Source organism: Meira miltonrushii (assembly GCF_003144205.1).
Source record: "Meira miltonrushii strain MCA 3882 unplaced genomic scaffold FA14scaffold_1, whole genome shotgun sequence".
In the NCBI taxonomy this organism is placed as follows: Eukaryota; Fungi; Basidiomycota; class Exobasidiomycetes; order Exobasidiales; family Brachybasidiaceae; genus Meira; species Meira miltonrushii.
In genome coordinates this window covers 3,544,378-3,571,785 of record NW_020289943.1, presented here as the reverse complement: position 1 = coordinate 3,571,785, position 27,408 = coordinate 3,544,378, and the positions used below count along the sequence as shown (strand labels likewise).

Sequence of the window (27,408 nt, the reverse complement as noted above, 5' to 3'; positions counted from 1 at the left end):
TTTTTTCTTCTATAACAACTTCGGTGGTCCATCATCACTTTCAAAACGATGGCCAGCGATCATCCATACTCTGGATCTAGCGAACAACAGGCATACAGACAACAACAACAACAACAGCAGCAACAACAGCAGCAACAACAGTCAAGAATGCCGTCTCAACAGCAAGATATTCAGATACTTCAGTACAACAGTCCACAGCTGTTGCAACATGGCAGCTTCGATCCATATTTTGCCGCACAATTTCAACAATATGGTGGAGGACAATACACTTCTATGCAACCTACCAGCTCTTCATCTTCTTTGCGAAGTAATGATAACCAACGATTTTCAATGGTTGCCCGTCATCCGATTAGAGGAGGAATGCCAGGAAATGCATTAGCTCAACCTTCTCCCGCTCGAAGTTCTTCAAGTGCAAAAGCACCAAGAGCAAGAGTGAACATGGCATGCGTCCACTGCCGGTCAAGGTAAGATGAAGTGATACAATGTGCGGAAGAGGACACCACTCACACCTTTTCCCTTTCTCTCACATTTAATAGAAAAATTCGATGTGATGGCAATCAGCCAAAGTGTGCTACATGTTCAAGACTTGGACGAGTTTGTGTATACGAAAATATCAGCGAGTAAGTTCTTTTCTAGCGTTTCTTATCTCTTTTGACAATGAGTTTAACCAATTCCACTTCCTTCATTCTTTTCCATTTCTACCTCAAAGACAAGAGAATGCAGCAGTGCGTGACAAGAAAAGGAAGAGTAGGGAAGCCAAACAAGCAAGATTAGATACATTGAGCCAATTGGGAGTCTCTATGCCACGACAACAGCAAAGTGCAGTAACCCATGATTCTTATCGTCAACGGCCATATCCTATGTTCAATTCAGTTGGTCCTTCTTCTTCCGTCTTTCGATCACAATTCCAAACCGCCAATACAACAAATCAGGGCATGATGCCACCATCGTTTACACAGCAAAACGCACAACAACAAGATCAGAATAGAGTTTGGCAAAGTCAAACGCCAACGACTCAATTTGTATCAGCACCAGTTACAAACGAGCCTATTCCAGTAACTGTTACTCGAAGAAGAGGTGCAACCGTTGGAGGCTTTGAGAAAAACGAAAATGACTCACAGCCCCATCCTACTTTTTGGCAAAATGACAAGACTTCCAATGCTGGAGATACATCGCCAAATGTGGAATTGCCTTACACACCTACAATCGAAGCAAACCCTGTCATGGGAGCGGGAAATACGGGAATGCTGTATGATGTAATTGCACCTCGTGTTAATTCACTTTCGCAACCAGCAACGCCAGAAGCAACTTATCGTTTTCATGCTTCTATGCTTTCACATGAATTGGCATTGACCAGTTCGACTTCTACTGGTCAGCCAAGCCCTCAAGAGTGAGTATTTTTTGTGCCAATGTCAATAATTTTGTACGCTGACGATTCTTCTTTTCAGGAATGCTTTCTTTAACAGTGCATATCAAGGACAACCCTCGGCTTATTCTCTTGGAGCTGCTTATCAGCCAAATATGAACACAAATCATGATAGCGGGGCCGCAAGCACTAGTAGCGCAGGATCGTTCAGCATGATGCCGGCTATGCAATCCTCCGTTTCAGAGGACAATCTATACTCGGCCGGAAGTATGTTTATGAGCAGACCGGACCAATACGGCAATCTCTCTTCCTTGACACCAATCGTGAATCCTGCAGATCAACCTTTACAACCTGCAACAAACGCTGAAGATCAATTTGGACAATCGAACATCAATCCGCATATAGATGGTCAAGAAGAGGCATTTGAATTAACAGAAGAGCAAAGAAGACGATCGATCGAGCAAAAAAAGATTTGGAAGAGGACAACAAACTCCGATGCGGCAATTGCAAGATTCTTTGCCCGTGTGGTTGCTGCAAGGGAAGGTGAAATTGAGAATAACGATGTGCCTGTTTGTGGTCCTGGTGGATACAATATTCCAGCTTGGTCACAAAATACGAACTTATCATTAGCACAAGATACTTCGATCGCTTCTTCTTCCGCAAGTTCTTGGTCAGGACAAGAGATCAGTGGAATGACGGGTAGTATCGTAGGTGCAACAAGTGATGGACAGATGACAGGATCTACGGACCTGACGGGAAATGCAGCGCAAATGAGTCAAAGTAACGCACATACACCTGAATCAGGAGGACCAGCGAGAAGGGGAAGTGGATTGAGCCATTTGAGTCAAGCATCAATGCTTCCATTATCTGCAAACAATACCCCGCCATCCGATACGGTCGGTTTCCGAAACCAGCGTCCTCCTCCTTTACAATTTGATAGTTTGCCGACTTTTGCTCAACAGCATAATCTTGCTCAGCTTACACAAGACCGTGGTTCTGCAAATACGTTTGTCGAATCGCCAATGACGACAATTCAAGGTAGTGGAACGAATATGAGCACTTCTTTCAGTCAACAACGTATGCAACCTTCTGTTTTGACACCATTATCAGGATCTGGTTCAGTTCCGCTTCGATCACCGTCATTCATTAATCCAAACTCATCACCTGGTCTTCATTCGACAGCAAATGTTCAACAAGATCTCACTTCAATGTCAAGACCATTTCAAACGCCGGTTACAGAATTATCTTCTCATCTTTTTGCATTGGGACATTCACGTGGACCTTCAGAAGGTAGCTCAGAAGAAAAAGATGTTTTCAACGATCCACAACAATAGCCCACACATATAAAAAAGAAAAGCCTTGTCTATACACTTGATTTCGTTTTGTTTTGCATGCATGTGTTTTGATTGTTTTTGTATTTTATTATAAACTATATATTTGTTCAAAATAACAGAATTGATACCAATTACCAATGAACCAATGAGAAGATTGCTTATCATACAATTTCTAATGATGATTATTCTTCGATGACCATGGTTAATTCAAAGTGGAGGAACTATTAGTCGATTGTAAGGTAAAGTGCCAAAAAAAGCCACATCGGTCGGTATGATCGGCATTCCAAAAAGGTGAAATGGTTTTGAATTGACCGAATTTAATTGAATCTCGCTTTCGGTCAAATCTCTTTTTACGCCGGCCGGCGCAACGCAAAAGCTTTTGTGCATCGGAACGCGTAGTAAAAATGACGCACTTTAATTAAAAAAAAAGATATTTGCCTGATTGAAAAAAAAGACTTTTGATAATCATTGATCGATCGAACAGAATGCGGATAAAGAAGAATAGAACTCAAAGAACATCGGATAGAAATCGGCTTGATGACAAAGATTGATAGAAGGATCGACTTCTTGATGACTAATCCGTGAATGGACTACCGACCGTGACTAATATCTCAATCATGCAGACTGTATATTCATCATTATCACAATTCATATCTTTTAACTTTATATGCTAACTTGTGAGAAGAAAGGACGAATGGAAAAGATACATACTCTTCTATATCACCTCTTAGCTTGGTTGTGTCATTATAATTCACGGTAACGGACTTATTGTGTATCTTCTTGGCTCCCACTTCAATATCTGCACTCTGGAAGCTTTGCTATGAATTATTTAATATAAGCCTAACAGTGCAATAGCATCGACTACTCGAATGACTATCGTCCGGCAACTACTTTAATCCGTGCCGTGGGTCAATTTTATCCACTTCCAGGAACGCGTTTAAGAAGAGTAAAAAAAGACGGAAAGATTTTGCCCCAGCCTGTGGTTACGTACTAGTAGTACAGCACAAGGTGGCTAAATTTTATAGGAATCGGGCGGGCGTTTAGAAGTCAAACATGTTAAATGCCTGGCGCCCTAACCCTGACAGATTGTGTGTGCGTATGCGTGCGCTGGGCTGGGCTTCGACCCAACAAATTAATGTTGGCTATCACCATACGTGTAACGTTCAGACTTGCATACAACATATCACCACCATTGACTTACCATCACAAGAATGAGAAGGGAATTCAAGTTGACAAAATTGTGATTTAAAGATATCAACTGCTATATCAGGTATAATAGCAGCAGGATTGCAAACACACATCGTCAAAGATTGATTAACACCGGCATATCCGAAAAACATACTTTTCAAGTTATGCTATTTGCATCACGATCAACATAAGGAAAGCTTGCTCGTACAAAAGGCTCATCAATAATAGCCTTGGAGCCACTCGACCCCTACCAATAGTAAACAGAGGCCAAGATGAATTCGATAACCTACCTGGACTCCATCTTGACCCGCTCACTGACATCTTCGCGATCAGGTTCAGGCACAAATACGCCATCTCCATACAACGATAAAGGTGAAGGAGGCAGCAATGATGGTCATCAGCATGGTCATTTGAATAGACGAGCATCCGACTACTCACTAAGTCGTGAACGTGAACGTGAAAAACGAAAGATTGCTGCCAGTCTTGGCTTAACCGCATTGGATGGAAATGTTGGAAGGGGTTCACGTCAAAGTAGCGAACATCAAGCACGAAAATCTGCCAGATCATCTCGCAGAAGTAGTCGAACAAGCAGTGCACGTCATAGCGAAGCAGAAGAAGTGGGAAAGAACGAAGAAAGTACCGGCAAAGATGCAGGTAAAGCATCATCTGCAAGGAGCGCTTCATCCAGCCATCCCAAATCATACTCTGAAGGCTATTCGGATGACAGACCCTCAATGAGACGTGCCGGGAGCATTCCTGCCCCTATTCGATCATACTCCTCTAATCAATCAAGAGGTTGGGGAAGTCTTTGGGGATTAGGAGGCTTCATCGAAGATGCAACCACATACGACTCCTATATGCGACGACAGATTTCTGCTTCTTCTGGTTTACGCAGATCGAGGCAAAGTGAAGGAAACCTGGAATCCGGACATATGACTCCTTCTCATGCTACTTTAGAGGCTGGATCCTCAAGTGGCGGAATTCGAAGAGCTTCTACAAGCGATGCAGACGCAACTCTTGCAGGCTTTGCACCTGATGCACTTCTGTCTGAACGGGAAAGAGAAGATGTTGTGGACTTTGAAGGATATGATCCCGATTACGAGGTAAATCCCCCACCGCATGCACCGCCTTCTACTCCATTTCCAGGAAGTGAAAGCGCTGGAAAGGATGCGGTTGGGGATAGGCGAAGCCAGAGTGAAAAGCTTGATCAGGCAAGCAATGAACTAAGCAGAGGGTCTTCAACAGCCTCAAAATTAAGTTCATTACTCTTTGGCGCTTTGAATCCTCTTACCGACGACTACTTCGGTCCTCAAGCGGCTCAGAGATCTACAGTCGCCAATCGCAGGCGTGCATCAGAAGCCTCCGAAAAGAAGCGTAAATCGGAACGATCAAGGAAAAGCTCACATCACAGTAGAGATTCGCAGAGCGAAGCGAGTTCATCAGGACATGGACACGAAGGACTGCAATCGTCGTTACTCGATAAACCTACCAAAAAGGCTGGTAAAGACATCGATACCGCTAATGGCTCTACACCATCGCTCGAGAAAGCGCCTATCTCTGCACCTTCGAATGGCGAGAAGCTTCCAGATGACCCTCCGCCACCTTATTCAGACTCTGAAATCGGATCTCACAGTCCCCTTTCGACTCCAGATGAACGATCAGAATTGCCGAACGGGCAACAGACAACCCGCACCTTTACCGGATCTGCATTTGCTCGAGGAGCGCAAAAGACTTTTGAGCTGCTGAGAAGACTAGTCTTGATGATTTTATTGGGGCCATATCGACTATATCGACTGGTGCATAAGTCTAAGAAGCAACCAGTAGAAGCCCAGCCCATAAGAGAAACGACAAAGAATGTAGAGATTGTGACAACGATTGAGAAGAGGAGAGAGAGCAACAAAGGATTTCAAACTCTGTCTCAGGCCGAAAGACCAACAGCTGCACGTCATGTGGCACGAAAACGTGCGAGTGATGATTGGCAATCTGATCAGGATAGGGATAATGAAGAAGGCAAGAAAGTTACTGAGATCAATGGAAACGAAAAAGAGTTGCTAGCAAAAGCATTCGAAGAAAGTGATTCCGATACAGAAGTGATTACAGAAGATCAAGCAGAAGCTAGGGCAATCCGTAGAGCACAGCGTGCTGAAGCTAGGAAAAAGGCAGCGGAAGCAAGCATGGAGAAAAAAGTGGATGATCAAGTACAACAGCAAAGACCACGTGCGTCAAGTCGTCTGCTTCCCAACCCTCATCCTGTCGATCCGTTGCTGGCACATGATCGCAATGCCAAACCTCTTACTGCTGAAGAGCAAAAAATGGCCAAACAGCAACAGACTAAGCTTGGGGAAGTGGGAAAGGCAGGTGCTTTGGTCAATCGAGGCCCAATGTCTTCATTGATTCACCACTCTCCAAAGGTGCTCGTGTTAGATTTGGATGAAACATTGATTCACTCAACCAGTCGAAGTCCTACTTGGAGTGCTTTGGCCGATAAGAGTAAAAGCCGGGTTGCTGTAACTACGGGTGGCAGTCTGTTGGGATTGGAAGGATTGGGAGGCGTGCTTGGCTTGCGGGGACAAGTTGGTGTACGTCCACATCAGGTGGAAGTGGTCTTAGACGGTCGTAGTATTATCTACCACGTATACAAACGACCACATGTTGACACTTTCTTGCGCAAGGTTGCCTCTTGGTACCATGTTGTAGTCTTTACAGCATCTGTTCAAGAATATGCAGATCCCGTCATCGATTGGCTAGATCAAGGTAGGGGCTTGATTAGTGGTAGGCTGTTCCGTGAATCGTGCACGTTCCGCAACGGATCCTACTACAAGAATCTCGCATTTGTTGATTCAGATTTGAGTCGAGTTTGCTTGGTGGACAACAGTCCTGCAAGCTATATGATCAATCAAGCGAACGGTATTCCGATCGAAGGATGGACTCATGATCCAAGTGATGAAGCACTTTTGGATCTCCTGCCGGTCTTGGATAGCTTGCGATTTGCAAGTGATGTTCGACATATTTTAGGCATTCGTGGCTTTTCAGACCCAGCTTTTAAAGCTTTGCCTCCGATTAGTGCGTAATGTTAGTGTATGATCTTTCGCATAATAATGTACTTTTTAACGCAAATGATGGATATTAATGTTATGTAATGTACAAATAGAATGACAGGCCGAAGAAGGGTATCCTTTTTGAGACAGTATCATTCATCGTCCTCCTCTTCTGCTTCTTCCTCTTCGTCAATTTCATCTTCGCCTTCGTCCTCAAATTCGCTCAGACCTTCAACATCAAGACCTTGCGCTTTAGCTTCATCGAGAAGATCCAAAAGATCATTGAGCTCCTGCATCTCAGCTTCGTCTAATTCGCCTTCAGATTCTGCTCCATCAAGATCGCTGTCTATGTCACTGTCTCCATCTCCAGAGAATTCTTCCTCTTCATCATCATCTTCGTCTTCTACGTCAGTTTCTTTGGAATCTGTTGCAGCGGTTCTGACGCCAGAACCACCAACGACATCTAAAGAAGTCAAACGTGCACCACCCGTACTGTGTGTACCGATTGGTTCCTTTTGGTGTGGCTCCTCCGGTTTCTCGTCTATTGCCTTCTCTACCAGGTCACTACAATCGAAAACGCGAAGTTTACCATCCGATGAAGCTGTCACAACAAGAGTGAGAGGCTGAGGTGCTGTTGTGGGTTGAATACGAACGCTTCGGATAGCTTTGACTCGATTCTCATGTCCGATCAATTGATCGATTGGTCCAACAAGTGCATCTTTGTTGATACGATATGTATCCACAGTTCCGCTTTCTGTACCGGCTAAGATCGTCTTTGTGTCTAGCCAAGCGACCGATCCAAACTTGTGTTTGGGATCATCCCGTCTCACAATGACACAGGCTAGCTTTTTCATATCAGTTGTGTAAATTGAGATCTCTGTACGTCCCATAACCAAGAATCTTGAACCATCTGGGCTCCATTGAACGTCTAGCGGTTCTTCTTTTGTCCGATGACTTGAAGATCCTGCATCTTCTTCGGACATTCCCAAATACAATCGCACTGCTCCTGCTCCTTTTCCTCGCATAAGATCCCACATCCGCAGCATACCATCCTGTCCAACAGATAATGCTACCTTGCCGGAAGGATGAGCTTGACATGCATTCACACGACCGGTATGACCGCGTAATGTTTTAAGCAAAGCCCAATCTCTTGTCCTGTACAGATTGATCAAACCACTTGAATCAGCCGAGATAAGGTAAGTACGAGAAGGAAAGCTTAGCGAATGAATCGTACCTCCATGTCCGGTCAAACCTCCAACTTCTTTTCGTTTACGTAAATCCCAAACTCGAACAGTTTCATCACCGGCACCGGTCGCCAGCCACTTTGAATCAACACCTGCAGCGGCTACAGCGGTGATACAAGAGGTGTGTGCTGCAAAGCTAAACATGGGCGTGAATGTAGCTTGAGAAGATAATTCTCCATGTGCTTCCATCTTTACCTGAAATCCAAACAATAATCTCTCGTACGATCCAGTGATGATCCTGAACGTTCTCGGTAGCGGTGATTCTTTTAATGGCTGCTTGACCGCTTTTAAAGTTGCCTCGGATGGTGCTTTACTCTTTTCGGCTGCCTTTCCCTTTCCTTTCTTAGCTGCAGCATCCTTAGGAAGAGCTAAATCGTTACTGTCATCTTGTTTTTGCTTCATTGCAGTTTTGACAGGCTCTTTCTTTTGCGGTCCATTCTTCAAGATGGATTTCGGCTTTCCTTCTTGTGAACTTTCTTTTTTATTCGGAGTAGTCTCTTTCTTTGTCTTTGTGTTGTCTAATTTTGGTTTCTTTGACAAGCTTTGCTTTTTCGAATCAGTCTTTTCCGTTGGAGTATCATCCTTTCTTCTTTTTGCACTTTGTCTGAATACCTGACCTTTTGGCATCGTTGATACCGGTTTTGGCTGAGTCCGGTTTACCATTTTTGATGCTGACAGAAAAGCTTCTGTATATGAGGGCTGCAAACAAAGCTGCTCGAAGGTATTGATTGCTGTGTGAGCCTCTAAATCAAGAATGATTGGAAAAATTCCAAACACGTGCAAATTTTGACTTCTCTAAAATGGCTCAGGCACAGAAAGCAACACTCCAACGCTAACGCGGTTAATTGGCCGAAAAAGCCGATGGATAAAAGAAGTTTTGCATGCAAGGCATATAAGCACACTTGCATACAATCATGACTCGAGATAAAGATTAGAAAGATAATGAATACATTCAACCCTTTCCTCACAACCACAACAACTACATCAATCCATCATGGCAGCTGCTAGTGTAGAAGCCGCAACGGCTCATAGCAACGGAATCAGCAATGGAAGTGCAATCAAAGGATCCTCCGCTTCGAAATCTATCATAGCCAGTAAAGGTCCTGGTTTGAATCATCAAGCTTTGATCTCAGAAAGTTCTCTACGTAGACCTCAAAGCCCAATTCGTTCACTATTCCCAGCCGAAAGTATACCCGGAATGATTTCATTCTTGGCCGGAAAGCCAAATGCAACCACATTCCCATTTGCAAACATTTCCATGACACTCAAAAGTGAGGCAGAGGCGGGTACCTCAGCTGATGGAACACCCACGCAGCTCACCATTGAAGGCGATGAACTCAATCTGGCATTACAATACGGCCTCACGCCTGGACTGCCTCCATTCAAGAAATGGTTGACAGAATTCCAATCGCGCTACAATAACCGTCCGATCGTCAATCCTGGTGATGCGGTAAAAGATGGTCAACATCCATGGACAGTACACGTAGGCAATGGTAGTCAAGACTTGCTGTCAAAAGTCTTCAACACATTATTGAATCCGGGTGATTCTTGTTTGGTGGAACGTCCAGTGTATGCTGGTGTAATGCCGAATTTGGTCGTCTTAGAATCAGACATTGTAGCAGTAGAGGCAGACGAAGAAGGAATGTCACCCGTATCACTTGAGAACATTCTTGCAAATTGGACAACAGCCGAAGCAACAAAGGGCAAGAAGTTCCCCAAATTCGTTCTCACCACACCCACAGGTGCTAATCCCTCAGGAACGACTGCATCAGAACAGAGAAAGCGGGATGTATTACGAATTATTCGACAATACGGTATCCTTCTAATTGAAGACGATCCATACTTGATGTTGGCTTTCAAAGGTTTGGGAGAAGATAAGCCTGAAACAAGAAAGCGTTGCCGCACTTATTGGAGTTTGGAAAACGATGACGCCAAAGAGTATGGAACAGGATGGGTAGTGCGTGTAGACAGTTTCTCAAAAGTCCTATCTGCGGGTATCCGAATGGGATTCATGACGGGACCGCCAACGATTATGCATTATATCGAATCAGAGACCGCAGTGATAAACTTGCAAGCTTCTGGTGTCGCTCAAATTATTACGTTCAAATTGCTGCAATTTTGGGGTTATGAGGGATTTTTGCGTCATGCCGATGCAACGGCCGAATTTTATCGTAAGAGAAGGGATAATTTCGAAATGAAAGCACGTAAAGTTCTGGGAGAAGATAGTGGAAAAGGACAAAAAAGTGTTGCAACATGGATCACACCCGTTGCAGGAATGTTTTTGTGGCTACGATTGAAACTACCACCAAGTGTCAACTCCGCCGAAGGGGATTCATTTGCTCTCATTCGAGAGAAGGCGCACGATAAGGGCGTTTTAGCTGTTCCTGGAATGAGCTTCATGCCCGATGGAAAAACTACATGTTATGTTCGCACAAGTTTCAGTTTGATCCCTGAGGAGGATGTCGAAGAAGGCCTATCACGTTTACGAGCTGTTATTGAAGAAGCATGGAAGGAATCTGGACAAGAGATGCCTGCTTGAAACGTTCAAGCTGATGTATAATTATGCACTTCCAATCTTAACACTAAAATGCTAAACAGGTGCGAATTGTAATTTTTCGGCTCAAAGCGGAATATTGTTCTACATGACGGCAATCAGCGTTCCGCGTTTCAAATGATTGCTTGATCAATAATAAATCGGAAAATAATCGACTCTTTGGCAAATAACTATTTTGACAGCGGATTCCCCGTCTCAGCTCGACGCCCGATTATTGGGCTGCACTTTTCGCGGACCGTTAACGGTCTGGCTTTTCAGGATGACCGCTTGATTGCTCTTGTTTATAATCCTCCTTCGTCCAGATGCGGCTCCGTGTAGAAGAGATGAATAAACAAGGGGATTCCGGAGACCTTAGCGGTAGGCTAACGTCATGATTGTGTACGAAATTGAGAGGATAGGGTATAATACATTAATATATAAACCCCTTTTCTTCTCTACAAATCAACCCATATCCTCATCACCATTCTACCATCCTCTTCTTTTCATTCTTCACAATGTTTAAATCACTCAACTGGACCCTCGTCTTGGCAAGCGTGATGGCTGTTGCCAGTGCTGACAATTTGCCGGCGGATTACAAGACAAGTTACAAGTATTACAACATGCAAGTGAACCGTCTTGGTATCGATTACAAAGATCAAACGTTCCCTTGTTTTCAACCAAATGCACGTTGTTTGACAGTACACAACCCTGAAACCCAATTTGACAAATATGAAATTAACGTGATCGGTGATGCACATGCTACTTGCAATAAGAAGTACCGTACTGGTCATGGAGATGTTGCACATACCGTTTATTCAGGTCGTTGCTTTACCACAGAGCCAACTGTTTATTTGATCACTTGTCGTTCTCCTCCAAATGATCCTGATTTCACTCAAGGTTGGATCACAGTTCATAATGAAGTCGATCAAACTTATTTCTGGGCAAACAATGGAGCAAAAGCACGTTTCCAACATGCTGACAACAACAGCGTTCAAGAGAATCCATTCTTGATGCATGATGTTCAAAAACAAGCCAACCCTGATGTTGAAGTTTACTGCCCTACTTCAACGATGTAAGCTCGGCTTCAAATGGTCAGTACCTAGCAATGATCACATATAATGATTCTAAAGTCACCTCAACATCGTAATTTCATTTCAATTTTTGTCTTCATCGATCGTACCTCCATTGTTTCGTTCGTCTTCCTTCATAGTTCTTGTCATGTCATATCACGTATAATGATCATTTTGATGTGATTTCAAAAGAGTGATAATAGCACTTTAGAGTATAAGATTCTTGTGTCGTAGCACGTTTCAAACTTCCACACCACCAAGAATGGCCCGTCGGAGGTAAAGTGCTAAGATGTCATTAAATCCGCGGCAAGGCAATGAGCCCGTAGCAAATCATTGTGTGCTCCAGTGGCGTGAGGCTGAATAGCTTAAAGCGGATTTAGATTACTGCGAGCATTGCTTTTTGGGTGATGAGAGAAATGATGGATATCACATTGAAATAAAGTTAAAGCCGACACAAAGATGGTCTGGGAACATATAAAAATGCTCCATTCTCTGCTGAAAAGAATAAAAGATACCTTCTGCATACCTCCGATTGCAAGTTAATTACACTATCAAATCTCTCTCAAGATAAATCATCACACACACATATCACTCAAGCAGAATGTCGAACGTTGAAAGAAACAAGAAGGCTGTCCAAGAAATATTCCAGGCAAGTTGATTTTATACATTTGAACCTTCTCAGAGTCTGTCGCTGACCCTATTTCTCCTCAAAGATTCTCGCAGAGAGGCCATTTAATGCATCAAAGCTTGCACCTTATCTAAGCCCTGAGGTTAAGCAAATCCGTGAAGATACAGAAGTGATCGGAAAGGAACAATGGCTAGCCAGATTGACTTGGGTCTTTGATCAATTATTATCTGATGCCACTTTTGAACCTCTAGGCTCAGTTGCTGAAGGAAATAAAGTTTGGACGTTTGCTATCATTCGAAATGAACCTACTTCAATCGTTCCAGATCCATCCACTCATGAACGTGAAACTGTGGATATGTTTACATTTAACGATGAAGGACTTTTGATCGAACATAGAGACGTTCAACAAAATGCTCTGATTAAAAGACATGTCACTAAGTGAACTATCCTAGCCATACGATAGAGGCAGTTCGTACAAATTACAACTTCTTGTATAATTCCACTTAATGATTTTATTCTTATTTCCTAGATTTGGATGGTCACCACCAGCATCGTTTCAGATTGAGCGCGTAGTTCTCTACTTGTGACCTTCCCGCACCTTCTTTCATCATCCCCCGCCTAGGCACGTGTTTCGATAATTTTTAAATTTTAGCCTTGCATGCATGTTCGGACATAAGCTTGATACTTCCTTCTCCTCTTTCACATTATCGGTCGCCTTTCCTGCCACTTTTCGACAGTATGGATGATGGTCAAGGTCCATCTTCTTTGGCATATGCTCCTTCCTATGCCGGAAGATGGTCAAAGCTAAAGCCAGGATTGGAGAAAGAATTAGAAGAACATCTGACTGACATTTTAGGATTTGAAGAAATGACTCCGGTACAATCAAATGTGATCCCACTCTTTCTTTCACATAAAGATGTGATCGTTGAAGCTGTTACAGGCAGTGGAAAAACTCTTGCATACGTCTTACCGGTTTTGCAAATGATTATGAAACGACAAGATAGGCTAAAGAAGAATCAATTGGGAGCTTTGGTCGTTTGTCCGACGAGAGAATTGGCTGTACAGGTACATGGTATCATTCAAAGCTTTCTGCTCACATCGGATGAGAAAGGTGAAGAACAGCAAGGCGACTCAGAGCCCAGCAACACCATTGCAGCAAAGGTATCAGGAGCCCTCTTGGCAGTAGGTGGTTCAACATCGAATCCCGGTGATGATTACAAAAAGTTCAAAGAGCAAGGCTCCGATATAGTCGTCGGAACGCCTGGAAGAGTGTTGGAGCTTCTAGAAAGAACAAGCATCGACTGCAAAGAGCTTGAAGTCCTGATTCTTGATGAAGCAGATCGACTTCTGGATATGGGCTTCACACAAACGCTCACTTCAATCTTACGCCTTTTACCGAAACAGAGGAGGACGGGTCTATTTTCAGCAACAATGACAGATGCAATGAATGAACTCGTTCGTGTCGGTCTACGGAATCCAGTGCGTGTTGTGGTAAAAGTAGAGACGAAAACGACTGCAAGAGATTCTAAAATGATGAATGGTTCGACGTCAGTAAACGATAAACGAACACCGGCAAGTCTGGACAATCATTTCATGAGCATGCGTGCGGAACATAAACTTCTTCAGCTAATTCGAATTTTACGTGCAGAATCGAAACGAAAAGAAGACGACCTGCCGATGCGAAAAGCAATCGTGTTCTTTGCAACTTGTGCACAGGTGAACTTCTTTTACAAGGTTCTCTCACCTCTTACGCAAATGGAAGGATTAAAACTTTACTCTCTGCACGGCAAGCAAACGCCCGTTCGTAGACGTGCAACGTTTGATGCTTTCGTCTCTGCAACACCTTTGGGCTCAGCATCCTCGGTTGAATCGTCTTCCGTTCTTCTTTGTACGGACGTGGCGGCAAGAGGTTTAGATTTGCCCAATGTGGATTTGGTAGTGCAATTCGATCCACCGACCGATCCAAAAGTGTTCAGTCATCGATGCGGAAGAACTGCACGAGCAGGAAGAAGGGGTAGGGCGATTGTGCTGCTAAACAAAGGCAGAGAAGAAGAATACGTTGACTTTCTCAAAGTTCGCAAGAACCCAGTCAAAAGGTATGATTATCTTTGTGATGGAAATGGCGAAGCATCGAGGGAAGAGCCACAAGAGGTGGATTCAGGCGCACTACAGTTACACAACGATATTCGAAAGCTGATTAGAAACGATCGTGCATTATATGACTTTAGCATGCAAGCATTCGTCAGCTTTATCCAGTGTTTCCGCAAACATGAAGTCTCTTTCGTCTTTCGTGAACGTGATTTGGATTACGGTGCGATCGCATTCACCTTTGGTCTTTTACGCTTACCACGAATGCCAGAGATTGATCGATGGCGCAAAAGCAAAGAAGCCGAATCAACAGAAGGCGAAAAGACTTTGTTGTTCGTTGAGGAAAATGTTGATTTGCAAGCATTAGCATTTGCCGATAAAGCTAGAGAAAAGCAAAGGCAAGAAGGTTTAGAAGCAAAGATGACAGCGCAAATCGCAAATGGTAAAGATTCGAAACCAAAAAAGACAATAGAAGAAGCTTGGAGTGAACAAAAAGCACGAAAGGATAGAAAGCAAGACAGAAGGGACAAGAAACAAAGAAAGCGTGCGTTTTTAGCCAAACAAGCATCTGAGCAAGGTCAAGAGCCTGTCAATGGACAAGCAGAAGAAACTCATGAAGACGATGATGATATGAATGATTGGGCAGAAGAGGAAAGATTAGCCAAAAAACAAAAGAAAGATCAATCAAACAAAGAAGACGCAGCCGATACATTTCAATTTGATGATCTTTGATCCGATCACATTGTACAACACAGCATAACCATTTCACCCTTTATTTGTATAGTAGCATTTCTCATATTAATTGGAAATATGAAACAGAAAGAGAAGAAGTTTGATCGAGATATCGTATGTGTGATGTAATGTACAAGAAAAATTCAGAACGTAGACGGAATCATGTGGGAACTCATTGGATCAATTCATCATCTTCTTGATTCCTTCGACCAATTGACCACCCTCCTTGGCGAAATCGATTGATGACATTCTAGTGATGTTGTAACGAACACGCGGGACATCATTGAACGTGTCTTGCTTAGCACGAATATTGAAGATCCAGGTATGGCCATAAGCACGTTCCATAATCTCATTGTAAGCGGCATCATCGCCATTATCCTTTAGTTGTGCTAATTCAGTTGCTGTAGCTCCAAGCATTTGTTCACCAACTTCATTGAATCCACTGAGCCAAATTGATCCGGTATGATCTTGAACGTTTGTGTTGATGATGTAGCGATATTGAGGTGCTTCATAATTCATATCGCACTTCTCACATCTCCAACTTGATTGTTCCATTTGTGTGACCTTTTTGTTACATCCTTCTTTGGGGCAGGCAGGATAGTAGAGGTTGTCTTGCTTAACAAAGATGATCGTACCTTTGACGTTAAAGTAATCCGGTTTCTCGCTCATTCCCAATTGCTCATTTTTGGCTTGATCGATAGTTTTGCGTTCTTTGTTAGACATTGCGCCATCACCAGCACCTGTTCCACCAAGACCAGCAGAATTGTACGTTTTGAAGGATTGAGCGCCCAATCTGTTACCTTCTGCATCATACCAACCACGCAAACCATGTGCTTCTGGAATGTCTGGATTGACGTGCATTGTACTGCTGGTAAACATAGACAAACTTCTGCCACCGAAATCGCTCACGCTGACACCTTTGAAGCCGATCACAGGCTTATCCTCAGGACCACAGCCTGGTTGCCCGGATGGCGTACCGTATGTCTCAGCAGTCTTGCCCCACAGAGTCAAACGGACGCTCATTCCACTTTGATCGACTAATGTCAATTCACGCTTTGTGATGGGCTTTTGAGATGCTTTTGATGTGATTTCTGTCATTTCACCAACCTGTTCAACGATACCGATCACATCACAAGTCTGCTTTGGCTCAACACCGTCCAAGTTGTCAAGCGCGGTAAAGTTGAACTTGATATCAGGAACGTCATTTGCATCAGCGCATTCACTGATTTGCGTATCACGATCAAATGCGATTTCGTATTCGTTAGAGAGGTTAGAGAACTTCTTGCGAGCGATATTAACCTTTGCTTTGGAGACGTAGTAAACGTGACCTTCTTTCAATAGAGGGTATAACCGATCGACATGTTCGTTGAAACCTGTAGCTTTGATCTCGCCACTTTCGTCGAGGAAGTTGCAGCTGAAAAGTTTACCTTCACCGCGTGCATTGTGCCATTGCTTGATTTCACTCTTGGTTGTCACACGAGCTTTGATGGTCCACTTGTTTTGGTAAGGGGACAAAGCCTCGATTGGGAAGATCGGCATCTTGGACATATCGATTCCAGCTGATGTTGTACGTTGAGCAGGACGTGCTGGAGCATTGGAAGCGCCCATGGATTGAGCACCGTAGCCGCCACCGCCACCTTCATTTTTGACCACAGAAGAATTGGCACCGCCACTCGTTGGTTGAGCGTTGTTAGAAGGTGCGACATTTCCAGCGTTGGACTTTCCAGCTTCATCGAGCTTTTCGATGTTTTGTGGGTCACCAATACGCGCATCCAAAGGTCCAGATACGATTTCCAATTCAAGAATGACGAGAATTGTACGACCTGAAACTTGATTGGCAGTGAAGTGCATCACCCGAACCAAACAATGACGATCTACTTGTCCTTCTTCGACTAGATGTGCGGTTTGGGTTGATAACATTGCTTGGATGTACACTTCACCATCGCTTAGGATAACACGATAACGATCAGCGCCTGTACCAGAATTGTTGGCGATCTTCTTAACAGTCAAGATTTGACAGATTGGTTGTTCGCCATTGTTACTGGAGCCGCCACTTTCCACCATTCTACGAATGCCACCCTGCGTCAATTGAGACATGTTGGGCAATTATGTGATGATGATGAGGAGGAGATTTGATGTGTTTTGAGTGGATGTATGCGTCGAATGAAAGATGGTAGGTAAGTGAATGCAGAGGAGGGAGAAGGAAAGGAAGACTGAGTGTTGCTCAGCACAATTAACACGACCGATTGCATTCGCGCGACGCGAACATTTTTTGGTGTTGTTCTGCAAAAGAAATTACGCGCGAGTCTATGTTTAATTGGCGCGTCTGTCTCTCTGCTCCACGCACTTCACTGCAGCCTAAAAAGTGGTACTAATATAAACAGGGCCGCCGCTTGTTCGGAAAAGGCAAAAGAGCCGAAGAATAAATGCAAATTGATTGCAATCATTCTAGAAGACACTCTTTTGTCCTTGGCAAGATCATGTCAAATTGATCAATGGTGAAGGGTGGGATTGAAGTGGAGATGGAGAAAGATCAAAGTGATAATAGCAACCCTTCTCATAGCAATCCAAGCAGGTCACCACCCTACTCACCCACCCTATCCGATACAAAGATCCGATCTCCAGCCTCTCGTTCACCAGGTCATGTGCCTTCTCATGATGAACAAGATCGAAAAGAGCAAAGAAGAAGCATGAGTGTGGATTCAAGAAATAGCAAGAATGAATCTAGACCTTCTCGTAGCTCTCGCTCTGGCTCCCGTGAAGGGGCTATAAATTCAATCGAAATCAAAGGATTGACAAAGATGGTCTATGCTACCCATCTAGAACAAATATTTGCAGCATATGGTCCGATTGAAGAAATATTCATGCCATCCGATCCATACAGTGAGTAGACGCTTTAAAGAGATGATCTCGGATATACAAACAAGCTTACCTTCTCCCCTTCCCCATCAGCTCAAGAGAACCTCGGTCGAGCATTCATCACTTACAGATCTTCTTCAAGCGCTGAAAAAGCAGAAGATTGTATGGACAAAGGTCAAATTGATGGCGCAATCGTTAGCGTTCGATGTGAAGATATACAAGTGCATGAGTTGCGGTCATCCTACAATTCCACACCCCGCAGCAACAGTCATAGGAGAGATACAAACCGCACAAGCAACGATCACCGCTATGGAAACAAGGATGAAAGACAAAGATACCCAGATAATTCATACGATAGGGACAGAAGGAGTGAAGGTCAGCGTCGAAGTAGATCCGCTTCTCCTTATTAAATGTAAAAGTAGTGTACAGTACCAGACTAATACAGATAAAGATCGATCAAATTTACTCACCAGTTTCCCTACTCGGCAATTATAGATGCAATTGAAACGTAACAAATACAACATCATCAGTATGAGTAGATATGAATAGATAGCACAAAAAATAGGGAAGATAGGGCAACGAAACCAAGAAATGAAGCATTTGAATAAGGTGGGAAGGGGATTCACTACATCAATCGTCATGCACAACATCAGGAGCACCTGCTTGAACACGGGCATTCGCATTCAACCAAGCTTGTCCTTCGGTTAAACGTGGATCAGAGGGTACGGTGAAAGCTTGTCCTCGTAGGCTGCTCTCACCTTGACCTCTGTTTGCGTCGGAAAAGCTACCTTTAAGCATCCAATCATCATCCCAAACTTCCCATGCACTTATCCGTTTGCTTGAATCACGTCGTAGTAAACGTGCCACCAACAATCGTGCAGGAGGCGTGATCAATCGATGCAGTGGCGTGCAATTTCGTCCATCTACAACATCCATGCATTCGTCATTCGTTAATTGAGGCCATCTGAGATCTCCCTTTGCAATACGCAACAAATGTTGTTTACGTGCACGAGGATCTGTTTGATAATTCGGTCCTGCATCTTCTCTGGCATTTATCATTCCTTGTCCTTGTGAAGATGTATCGGCAAAGTCCAAAAATGGTAGAGAGCCCGATAGCAATGCATATAGTACCACTCCCATTGCCCACACATCTGTCAATCTTCCATCATATCGTTTCCCGATGATCAATTCCGGCGCAGCATATTCCTCCGAGCCGCAACGAGTCTCCAATAGAGGTGCGTTAGGATCGATGAAACGTGATAGTCCAAAATCGCTCAATTTGATTAAGGGCGTGCTTGGTAGATCGGCTGGCGTTAGATCATTTCTACCTCTTAGCGGTTGCGTAAGAATGATGTTTTCCAACTTGATATCACGATGAACAAGATTGATCGTATGCATCCATCCTACCGCATTTGCCAATTCTCCAAATATTCTACGGACAAGCCATTCTCGATTTGCGATCTCCGATTGACTTTGAGCCAGGAATTCAAACAATTCTCCTCCTTCAACCGTTTCCAAAACGAGAACGTGATGACGAGTTGTTGAAAATGAAGAAAGAAAGCGAACGATATTCGGATGAACTATATGTCGTAATACTTCCACTTCACGTACCCAACTGACCCGCATTCTTTCATTTTGTCGGCAAGGTTCCTTTTCCAGCATCTTTAAAGCAACAAGATCTCCAACAGATGAAGGTGCATGTGCTCCAGTTACAGTCTGGTTCACCCTTTGACGTCTTGCAAGGACTACTTTACTGAATGCGCCCATACCCAACACTCTCTCAACCGCATAAGATCCCACCCTACTAACGCTCTCATCTTCACTTTCTTCCATCGTAGGTGTAGTTTGAGGAGAAGGAGATGGTCTAGATTCCTGCAAGTGATCATTCGTATTTGACGCTGATGCTTGTACATCCGCATTAGCCCGATACACATCAGTAGCCTTGTCCATCAATTGCATCGCTTCTGCAGGTGGAACAATACTTGAACTTGTCACATTTTCCGATGGTCCATGTGTATGCCTACTAAAGCCATTTCGAACAGGCGAAACATTGAATCCTTGACTTTGACCACCACCTTCGTTCGGATCAGGTGAAGGAGGTGAAACAAACGCAGAAGGAACTAACGGTTGCGTACCCATCACCCTGGGTGTTGATTGACTTGAACCCATAGATGAATCTTGACTAAGGATGTCTGCAGTAGAACGTTCATTAGCAAACAATCCCGGACAAGGATGACTAGCACTTGCCGAAGGCAATCGGGATGGTGCATGTAATGAATCACTTTCCGATGGAAGTCGAGATGGAGTTGCAGTAAGCGTAGCAGAAGAATATTTACTCCGAACGCCTTCTTTGGCAGAAACGATTGCTGGCTGAGAAGAAGAGGAGGAACCTGATCCAAAGAAAATTAATGTTTTAGGAGAATCAATAATCTCCTGCTTCGAATCTTGAGAAGATGCCGTGTTTGTTACTATGGATGGAAGTGATGGATGACTGGATAAACGGGCTGGCATATCGGAATCTGTACTTTCAGGAAACATGAAACCTTGATTCATCCCTCGCTTTTCACCTTCTTCATCTGATAAACCTGGGCTGGGAAGAGCAAAGATTGGCTTGCCTTCAAAATCCACCCAACTTCTACGTATACTCGAAGACGTTCTTCCCAATGGTTCACCACCTCCGAATGAATTCCACCCTAGTGATGAGAGGGATAGATTTCCACTATCCTCCAACGATATCCTTTGACCAGCAGCAGAGTTATTATTATCATTGTTTATGGCGAATTGATTTTGTGTAAACGCGGTTGCTTTTTGAGGTGAAGATTGTTTAGAAGCAGGTGCGATTGATGCATTAGAAGAAGTAGCGGGTTTGATTGGATTATCGAAACTAGCATTGAAAAAAGCGGCCGTTTTTGAACTATTTGACGTACTAGAAGTTGATGAAATTGAAGAAGCTGAAGGACGTTTATGGTGTGAAGTAGAGCCAACGGCCGCGGTATTCAAATTTGAACTAGTTGAAGGTAAAGAATAATCCAAAGAATTTCGAGAAAGTGAAGAAGATGATGTTGAACTTGCATCGTTTGGCGACCTTTGCAGTGTAAGTCTGCTCATCTCTGGTTGTGAGCTTTGCATGGTCATTGTAGTGTAGCTTTGTTGTCTCAGAGAGTTTAAATTGTGCAATGAATAATTGAAAATGAAGAAAGAGGTGGGGCTGCGTGTGTGTGTTTGTGCTGTTTTTGGGCAATCGTTACAATGTCGTCATCATATATACAGACTTGCTCGCAATAAATCTCATCAAAATGCCCAAAACAAAATCCGCCTTTTTCTCTCGTTACCGTTTTGTGGCAGAAGAGAATGAAAAGGTGTTGAGTGAGATGATGAGCATAAATGGTGGTTTTTTGAAGTGTGTTTTTGCTACTGCCTGTTTCCTTTTGCTTTCCTATGTCCAAAGGACCAATGGATGTTTAATCGAAAAGGACAAAGTTAAATGATCATATGAACCGAATTGGCTCGGATGCGGTATCAAAAAATACATTATAATAAAATGCATATAGGGAGACTACCGGGTTTACCCAAACAAAAAAAAAATAAAGATACTGTAGGTTCGACACCCGAGTGTTTTTTGCCCTGCTCAACGTGCAGCACTTACGCGACATTTAGCCCATGCATCTACTACCTCTTCTTTGCGCCACTTTACAGTCTGACGCGTTATATAGAATAGGGCGCGATCCGACGTGCGACTAAACAATGCTGCTTATTTAGCTAACGCCAACGAAACGCCAGTTATGTGCTCTTCTCCTAAAGATAGAATGTTGTGCAAATGAAAGAGATTCGATTCGAATATAATGAAGCTATGCTAAATAGATATTGTACAATTGGTATAGATATCTGCTTCGTGAGGAGAAAAGAGAGTGAGAATATTTATTGTGTTTTTCATACCGATTTGTTTCTTGATCGTGCTGAAATGCTAGAAAATTGCGAGGTAATAATACTACTGAGACACCATTGTTGTATACACGCCATCCATTCAAAATCCTCCCAATGCTCCTTCATCTTCAATTTCACTTCGGAATGAACATGCTGAAAAAGATGATTTCTTGAGTGTTGCCGTTTGGGCAGCAGACATGCTCTTACTTCTTGGTGCAGAACCACGTCTTGGCCTTGGAGGTGACGTCAATTCACCACTCAAATTTGCACGTCCAACAATTGCAGCATCATCACTATCAGCGGGTGAATCATAATGACTTGGCATTCGTTTTGATTTGCGTGATTTGCGTGAATGACTTGAATTCCTTTGCAAAGACGAACGGGTCTTGTGTTCAAGACTGCTATCATCTCCTTCATCTGCTGATTGCACACAAGGTGAATTGGAAGATGAAGCGGGAGCAGATTGTGAAATTGCTCTTCTTTGATGCACCGATAGGAACGCTGGAAATTTGGAGAATGCACTTAAAGGGCACAATCTCCCATTCGAATTTGAAGGAGGAACGACCGTCTCATCAGAGCCTTTGCTATCCTCTTGTCCTTGAACTTGTGCAACGGCAGCATCCAGTGCAATGAGTGGTGCACGAATCGGCGAACGACTTCCATCGCTCGGTCCAATTTCCGGTGAAGTTGCACAACTGCTCATCCAGTCTTGCGTGCTCAAACATCCCATACTGGTGGAAGATAAAGTGCCTTGATCTGTTTCAAGACTGTCAGATGTTTCACATGGTGATGAAGCATCATTTCGTGCCTCTTCACCTTGAACGGCTGAGTCTTGTTCAGTACCTTTTGCCGTGACACCAAAAGATGCCATCCCTCTCATAAATTCGTTCTCAAAAGCGTCCATCTCCATTTCACGCTCTGCGAATCCATGACTGCTCCATGTATCCGTGCTGGAACAACGCGAAGACATGGGCGAAGAAGATGTTGTCACCGTATCCATAGAAGGTGAGGATGACGACATTGACAAGCTTAGAGATGCAGGAACGGGAAGAGAATTCTCATCTAGCATGCTTGTATTCGCACGAGGAGTTCTGTTTTCCTCGTTGGACTCGAGAGATTTCGAATCATCTGCTTCACCGCTTGTACCGTCTTCTTTTGATGTGTCTGGAGTCTGAACACCATGATCGACAAGTTCTGAAGCTGCCACTTTTTGATCAAAATATGATGTGACACATTCCCATCTTGTTCTGACGCTGGGACTGGGCATAGGAGTAGCATTTGGCGACATGGACAAAGCAGCATACACTGCTTGTCTGAATGCTGCATTTTCGGTATCAGACTCTTCTTGATCTTCGGATGAGATTGATTCGTGCAAGCTATTGCTTTCTTTCTCGGCAGGTTCCGGGCTGACCTCTTCCATCGAATGGACTTCAGCTGAACGACCGATACTTCCCGCCAATCCACCGAATGATCGAATGCCGTGAGCAGGTAAGCGACAGGTATTTGCTTCAGCTTCTTGTTCAGAAGGTGTAGTCTCCGTTGAACGAGATGTGTACTTCAATGTCGCACCACCAAGAATGGTTCCTCCATTCTTCAGCTTTGCCCAACGCGCAAATCCACGCATGCGCTCTTTGTTGTCCCTCGTCTTTTCATCATCATCCTTTTCATCCTCTGTACATGCTTCATCGTCTGCTTCACCAGAGTAACTTGGACACATTCCACGTGAAGGCAAGCTGAGATCAAACATAGATCCTGCTCGTGTACATTCGATCGGTCTTCGATCATAATTTTCACGGGAATATGTGGTGCCGGATTCAGGTGGCGCGACAGCGAAATGGACTTGACGCTTAGGTCGTGCACTTGACATTTGCTTGATAGCTCCAAATGAAGAACAGATGGTCGAAAGTGAGCCATCCGTCATTGGAGGACTGACACCATACTCAGGTGAGATTGTACCTCCGCTGGAAGGTGTTTGAGATCCTGGCGATGACGATGATGAAGTTGTGCGCTTCAGACATGGTGCCCGCATACACGAAATCAGTCTGCAAGCCACTGGTTGGAGTAATGGTGCTTCTGTTTCATCATCTTCGTCTATGATGCTGGTTGAATCATTTTGCGTAGTTGCTCTTGTTTCCTCTATGGAGTGCTGTTTCCCATCTAGCTGATTGTCTTGTAACATTGGATCATCTGTCGGTACACCGACTTCATCAACGGAAGACGACATCTTGCCAAGATTTTTTGTGCTATTGACGTCTGATCGAATTGCTAGAATACGTGGCCAGCACGTATGTCAAGAATGGATTGACGTGATTTGTTATATGTATAGTGTGTTGCTGTTCTCTTTTTGCGAGGATCGAATGCTGTTTTTTCTCAAAAACGGGGATAGACCTTGTCTATTGGCTCAGAGAACCGATTGGAGCAAGGATATGAACGACATTCTCACTTTCTGGTTTGTATGCGATGGTGAAAGGTTGTGCAAGTGAAAGAAGGTGATCTATGCCAATACTTTCTATTTGCAGAGAGCGATTGTTTGTTTTTCGTTCCTTTTTCCCCACTTATTGGTTGTAATTTGATTCGATGATAGGCACGATGGCCAAGATCAATCGTTCGCTTTGATTTAAACCAAAGAATGGAACAGCTTTCGTTTGAATTGATAGATGATGGTGATAGGGATGGAGAGATATGAATTGTTGAATGTGTATTTGAAACGGAGGTTTGTCTGGGGCCTAAGTTTCTATTTTGTTAGGGGAGGCAAATGAATTTTTCTCTCTCTCTCTTTCGCGTTACGCAAAAACACACCCAGCTGTCCAATTGATTCCGTGCAGACCCATAATATGTGCATTTAAGCGCGGCTTTAGTGGGAAAACTAGAAAAAGGTGAAAAAAATAAGAAACTGGGGCACAACAGCCATGTCGGGTGATCTGTTCCAGTGTAAAGCAAAAAAAGAAAAAGGCAGCCATCTCTCTATGCATCTGAGACCCGCGTTATGTCTAAACAAATACGCGTGCGTTGTGCAAGGCAGTCAGTCTGCTTTGCTTCTGCGTATGTGCATCACATCAATGCAAAAGTGGTGGCTGTACTTGACCGGGACTTGTTGACTGTATTTTTGCGCTCTCTCTCTCATCATACTCCGAAATGCGACGGAACGCCGTTTCAAATTGAATTCGTCATTCATTCTCTTTCTTTCTCTCTCTTAGGCCTAAACGCCGTATACGCCTTCGTAGCCGCTCTGTCCGCGCCATGATAAGAGGATGCGGTTTAATTAGTTGAATATTCTTCTTATTTCCCTTTCATTACGGTAATGAGATCATTGGTAAAGTGATCAAATTGCCGTGATGACGATTTGATGGGAGGATATTGTATTTTTAGTACTATTCAAATTCGTTGGAATGACGCAAGCCTTTGGATTGTTCACCAATTAAAACATCAAGCCGAACCAAGCAATTTGTTAGCCCGTTTTAAAGCGTTTTCTCTTTAAAATGCGCGTAAGGCGAGTGAGTTAGCATAAATTGCAGTTTGTGCATTGCAATGCTTATGACGTTTTCTAATTTCCGCATGCGATTCTGCAATTCGTGATCCTAGACTACAAACATCAATCATCACTGTTGAGCCCATGCAGCTTATAATAGTACTCAGAGTTATATATATATGTTGCATTATATATTTCCAGGCCTTATTATAAGCTCTGCGGTGGCTATACATTCTATGTGATAGGCAGAGGGCATAATTTGAAGTGGAGAACAGATATTGATGATGAAGAACTACCTTAATGATGCTGTGATGTTCTGCATCATCAAAAAGAAGAGGTTCTACTTCATTGATCCGCTAGACAGAAGTGCCAATCTATGAGCACAGACACAAATTAGAGCTCAAATAAGTGACCGCGATCAATCCACGCTTGCCGTTGTCGTGTGACTTGATCAAATAGAAGCAATACTTTAAACTTATCTCTAGCATGATATTTGCTATGCCAAGGTTGTGACAGTTATCAGATTATTGTCACCGCCTTCCGGCTAATCTTCTGCCCGCTATGTCGTCATTAGGACGGAATTATGTCATGTATCCAGATTTCATTCTACACATCTCGATCTCGATATCACCTATATCATCAAGCTCAAAAATCGTACTTTCATCAAGAATGCACCACCCTCTCTTCCATCTAGCAACGATCGGCCAGGCCGCACTCCTTCCAACACATGATCGCCATCACTATACAATCTTTCAATCTGCTGACCCTGTCTTCCACGCCAAAAGAAAAGGAAAACGTTTGAATAAAAATCAATTGCGTATACAATAAAAGCTTTATACTTTTTTCATCATTCTCGTATTATCCGAAATACGGTTTGAACAATTGTTTGTTTATCCCGCTTGCTTGTGTTCCTGCTTTTTAATATCCAACGCTGATCAGATAATCCGCCAAACTTTCAACAACTTTTGTTGCCTGTCCAGGCAAGATTGGCGATGCATAATGACCGATTAGAACGGCTTGATTTGTCTTTACAGCGATCAATCCATTTCCGCTGTGGGTGGATAGAAGCACAAGAATGTTGTTAGTATCCTTTTGAAGCGATGTATGCTCTCTGACGTACTACTCACCCTTGCTTTCCATAGATGCTTCGGTCATTTGCTTGTAGTGCAAAGTACTTGACACCGTTAACGTGAATACCACCTGCTTGCAGAGGGGAAGGGTCATCGAAACCGGAGACCAAAGCTGTGATCTCTTGTTGGTTTGGCTGAAAGGGGAGAGGAGGAGGAGGATGTTTAGATATGAGGCCTCACAATCGATGTATGTTGCCATCAACAACTCACCTGGAAGCCGGCACTAGAGGCCCAAACCTGATGAAGAGAGCGGGACATATGTTAGTCATTCCAGCCATTAGGCGATCATCACCACTTTTACTCACTCCACCTTTGTGACCAACAATGGCTGCAGAGGTTACTTCTCCAGTTCCCACCAAATTTGTATCAACGTAACTTTGCCAAGACATGTTTTGTTTATGTGTGTGTGTGTGAGTTGTGATGTTTATTTCAAACTCCTCTTCCTGTTTTGTCTATTGATCGGTAATGGAAGTGAATCGCAAAAAAAGAAAAAGAAGTTGCAAATGATATCTTACCTCCCCCCACCAAACAACACGCGAAGCTCCTCTCTCTGTGCACACGCACTCACTCACTGTAATGTGGCTGCTGACTGTGTGTGTTATTCTTAAAAGGCGGGCGTCATTAAGCACAGCAACACAAAAGCAACACCTGGCAGCGCTTATGCCTGTATTAGCGTTCAATAATGGGAGGATTGGAAATCTTACGCCTTCGATAGGTTTAAGGAGGGCACTATATAAGATTGGTTTTGATTTCTGGTAATTATGATATTAAGTGTGTATGATCCCGAATGATGGTAAAGATGTTA

General features: G+C 43.6%; 12 protein-coding genes across 12 annotated transcripts; 7 read left to right on the top strand and 5 right to left on the bottom strand.

The window, feature by feature from the left end:
- The first annotated feature begins 1,390 nt into the window (after positions 1-1,390).
- On the top strand, positions 1,391-2,848 carry FA14DRAFT_21892 (uncharacterized protein). The gene has a single exon (XM_025502017.1). It carries the CDS (start codon positions 1,522-1,524, stop codon positions 2,698-2,700), a length of 1,179 nt encoding a protein of 392 aa, XP_025358300.1. The 5' UTR covers positions 1,391-1,521; the 3' UTR covers positions 2,701-2,848.
- Positions 2,849-6,269: 3,421 nt separating this feature from the next.
- On the top strand, positions 6,270-7,033 carry FA14DRAFT_166916 (uncharacterized protein; the record flags this gene model as incomplete). Its single annotated transcript, XM_025500055.1, has 2 exons — positions 6,270-6,348; positions 6,463-7,033. The coding sequence occupies 2 exons, from the start codon at positions 6,270-6,272 to the stop codon at positions 6,957-6,959; spliced, it is 576 nt and encodes a 191-aa protein (XP_025358299.1). The 3' UTR covers positions 6,960-7,033.
- FA14DRAFT_159775 (WD40 repeat-like protein) lies at positions 7,001-8,867 on the bottom strand. The gene has a single exon (XM_025498380.1). It carries the CDS (start codon positions 8,795-8,797, stop codon positions 7,079-7,081), a length of 1,719 nt encoding a protein of 572 aa, XP_025358298.1. The 5' UTR covers positions 8,798-8,867; the 3' UTR covers positions 7,001-7,078.
- A 221-nt stretch (positions 8,868-9,088) lies between these two features.
- FA14DRAFT_21863 (PLP-dependent transferase) lies at positions 9,089-10,964 on the top strand. Its single transcript, XM_025502015.1, has one exon. The coding sequence runs from the start codon at positions 9,165-9,167 to the stop codon at positions 10,707-10,709; it is 1,545 nt and encodes a 514-aa protein (XP_025358297.1). The 5' UTR covers positions 9,089-9,164; the 3' UTR covers positions 10,710-10,964.
- Positions 10,965-12,077, top strand: FA14DRAFT_21864 (uncharacterized protein). The gene has a single exon (XM_025502016.1). It carries the CDS (start codon positions 11,219-11,221, stop codon positions 11,777-11,779), a length of 561 nt encoding a protein of 186 aa, XP_025358296.1. The 5' UTR covers positions 10,965-11,218; the 3' UTR covers positions 11,780-12,077.
- A 297-nt stretch (positions 12,078-12,374) lies between these two features.
- On the top strand, positions 12,375-12,843 carry FA14DRAFT_153338 (uncharacterized protein; the record flags this gene model as incomplete). The annotated part of the gene is made up of 2 exons (XM_025497590.1): positions 12,375-12,426; positions 12,497-12,843. The coding sequence occupies 2 exons, from the start codon at positions 12,375-12,377 to the stop codon at positions 12,841-12,843; spliced, it is 399 nt and encodes a 132-aa protein (XP_025358295.1).
- A 208-nt stretch (positions 12,844-13,051) lies between these two features.
- Positions 13,052-15,311, top strand: FA14DRAFT_21860 (DEAD-domain-containing protein). Its single transcript, XM_025502014.1, has one exon. The coding sequence runs from the start codon at positions 13,140-13,142 to the stop codon at positions 15,219-15,221; it is 2,082 nt and encodes a 693-aa protein (XP_025358294.1). The 5' UTR covers positions 13,052-13,139; the 3' UTR covers positions 15,222-15,311.
- On the bottom strand, positions 15,193-17,529 carry FA14DRAFT_159773 (replication factor-a protein). Its single transcript, XM_025498379.1, has one exon. It carries the CDS (start codon positions 17,316-17,318, stop codon positions 15,402-15,404), a length of 1,917 nt encoding a protein of 638 aa, XP_025358293.1. The 5' UTR covers positions 17,319-17,529; the 3' UTR covers positions 15,193-15,401.
- Positions 17,530-17,668: 139 nt separating this feature from the next.
- On the top strand, positions 17,669-18,538 carry FA14DRAFT_159772 (uncharacterized protein). Its single transcript, XM_025498378.1, has 2 exons — positions 17,669-18,104; positions 18,174-18,538. Exons 1-2 carry the CDS (start codon positions 17,717-17,719, stop codon positions 18,488-18,490), a joined length of 705 nt encoding a protein of 234 aa, XP_025358292.1. The 5' UTR covers positions 17,669-17,716; the 3' UTR covers positions 18,491-18,538.
- Positions 18,539-18,557: 19 nt separating this feature from the next.
- Positions 18,558-21,598, bottom strand: FA14DRAFT_159770 (kinase-like protein). The gene has a single exon (XM_025498377.1). The coding sequence runs from the start codon at positions 21,213-21,215 to the stop codon at positions 18,711-18,713; it is 2,505 nt and encodes an 834-aa protein (XP_025358291.1). The 5' UTR covers positions 21,216-21,598; the 3' UTR covers positions 18,558-18,710.
- A 290-nt stretch (positions 21,599-21,888) lies between these two features.
- Positions 21,889-24,374, bottom strand: FA14DRAFT_170739 (uncharacterized protein). The gene has a single exon (XM_025500293.1). It carries the CDS (start codon positions 24,226-24,228, stop codon positions 22,105-22,107), a length of 2,124 nt encoding a protein of 707 aa, XP_025358290.1. The 5' UTR covers positions 24,229-24,374; the 3' UTR covers positions 21,889-22,104.
- Positions 24,375-26,346: 1,972 nt separating this feature from the next.
- FA14DRAFT_21666 (Profilin/allergen) lies at positions 26,347-27,330 on the bottom strand. The gene is made up of 4 exons (XM_025502009.1): positions 26,909-27,330; positions 26,814-26,840; positions 26,601-26,737; positions 26,347-26,524 (listed from the first exon to the last, which is right to left on the bottom strand). The coding sequence occupies exons 1-4, from the start codon at positions 26,990-26,992 to the stop codon at positions 26,392-26,394; spliced, it is 381 nt and encodes a 126-aa protein (XP_025358289.1). The 5' UTR covers positions 26,993-27,330; the 3' UTR covers positions 26,347-26,391.
- Positions 27,331-27,408: the final 78 nt, after the last annotated feature.

Excerpts from the sequence above, each read along its gene's own strand:
- FA14DRAFT_159772 (XM_025498378.1), top strand. The coding sequence starts at position 17,717 with ATGGTGAAGGGTGGGATTGAAGTGGAGATGGAGAAAGATCAAAGTGAT. Across the intron at positions 18,105-18,173 it reads CATGCCATCCGATCCATACA|CTCAAGAGAACCTCGGTCGA; the intron begins GTGAGTAGACGC and ends CTTCCCCATCAG.
- FA14DRAFT_21860 (XM_025502014.1), top strand. The coding sequence starts at position 13,140 with ATGGATGATGGTCAAGGTCCATCTTCTTTGGCATATGCTCCTTCCTAT.
- FA14DRAFT_170739 (XM_025500293.1), bottom strand. The coding sequence starts at position 24,228 with ATGTCGTCTTCCGTTGATGAAGTCGGTGTACCGACAGATGATCCAATG.
- FA14DRAFT_159775 (XM_025498380.1), bottom strand. The coding sequence starts at position 8,797 with ATGCCAAAAGGTCAGGTATTCAGACAAAGTGCAAAAAGAAGAAAGGAT.
- FA14DRAFT_21666 (XM_025502009.1), bottom strand. The coding sequence starts at position 26,992 with ATGTCTTGGCAAAGTTACGTTGATACAAATTTGGTGGGAACTGGAGAA. Across the intron at positions 26,841-26,908 it reads TTGTTGGTCACAAAGGTGGA|GTTTGGGCCTCTAGTGCCGG; the intron begins GTGAGTAAAAGT and ends TCTCTTCATCAG. Across the intron at positions 26,738-26,813 it reads CCTCTAGTGCCGGCTTCCAG|CCAAACCAACAAGAGATCAC; the intron begins GTGAGTTGTTGA and ends CTCCCCTTTCAG.
- FA14DRAFT_159770 (XM_025498377.1), bottom strand. The coding sequence starts at position 21,215 with ATGACCATGCAAAGCTCACAACCAGAGATGAGCAGACTTACACTGCAA.
- FA14DRAFT_21892 (XM_025502017.1), top strand. The coding sequence starts at position 1,522 with ATGAACACAAATCATGATAGCGGGGCCGCAAGCACTAGTAGCGCAGGA.
- FA14DRAFT_21864 (XM_025502016.1), top strand. The coding sequence starts at position 11,219 with ATGTTTAAATCACTCAACTGGACCCTCGTCTTGGCAAGCGTGATGGCT.
- FA14DRAFT_21863 (XM_025502015.1), top strand. The coding sequence starts at position 9,165 with ATGGCAGCTGCTAGTGTAGAAGCCGCAACGGCTCATAGCAACGGAATC.
- FA14DRAFT_159773 (XM_025498379.1), bottom strand. The coding sequence starts at position 17,318 with ATGTCTCAATTGACGCAGGGTGGCATTCGTAGAATGGTGGAAAGTGGC.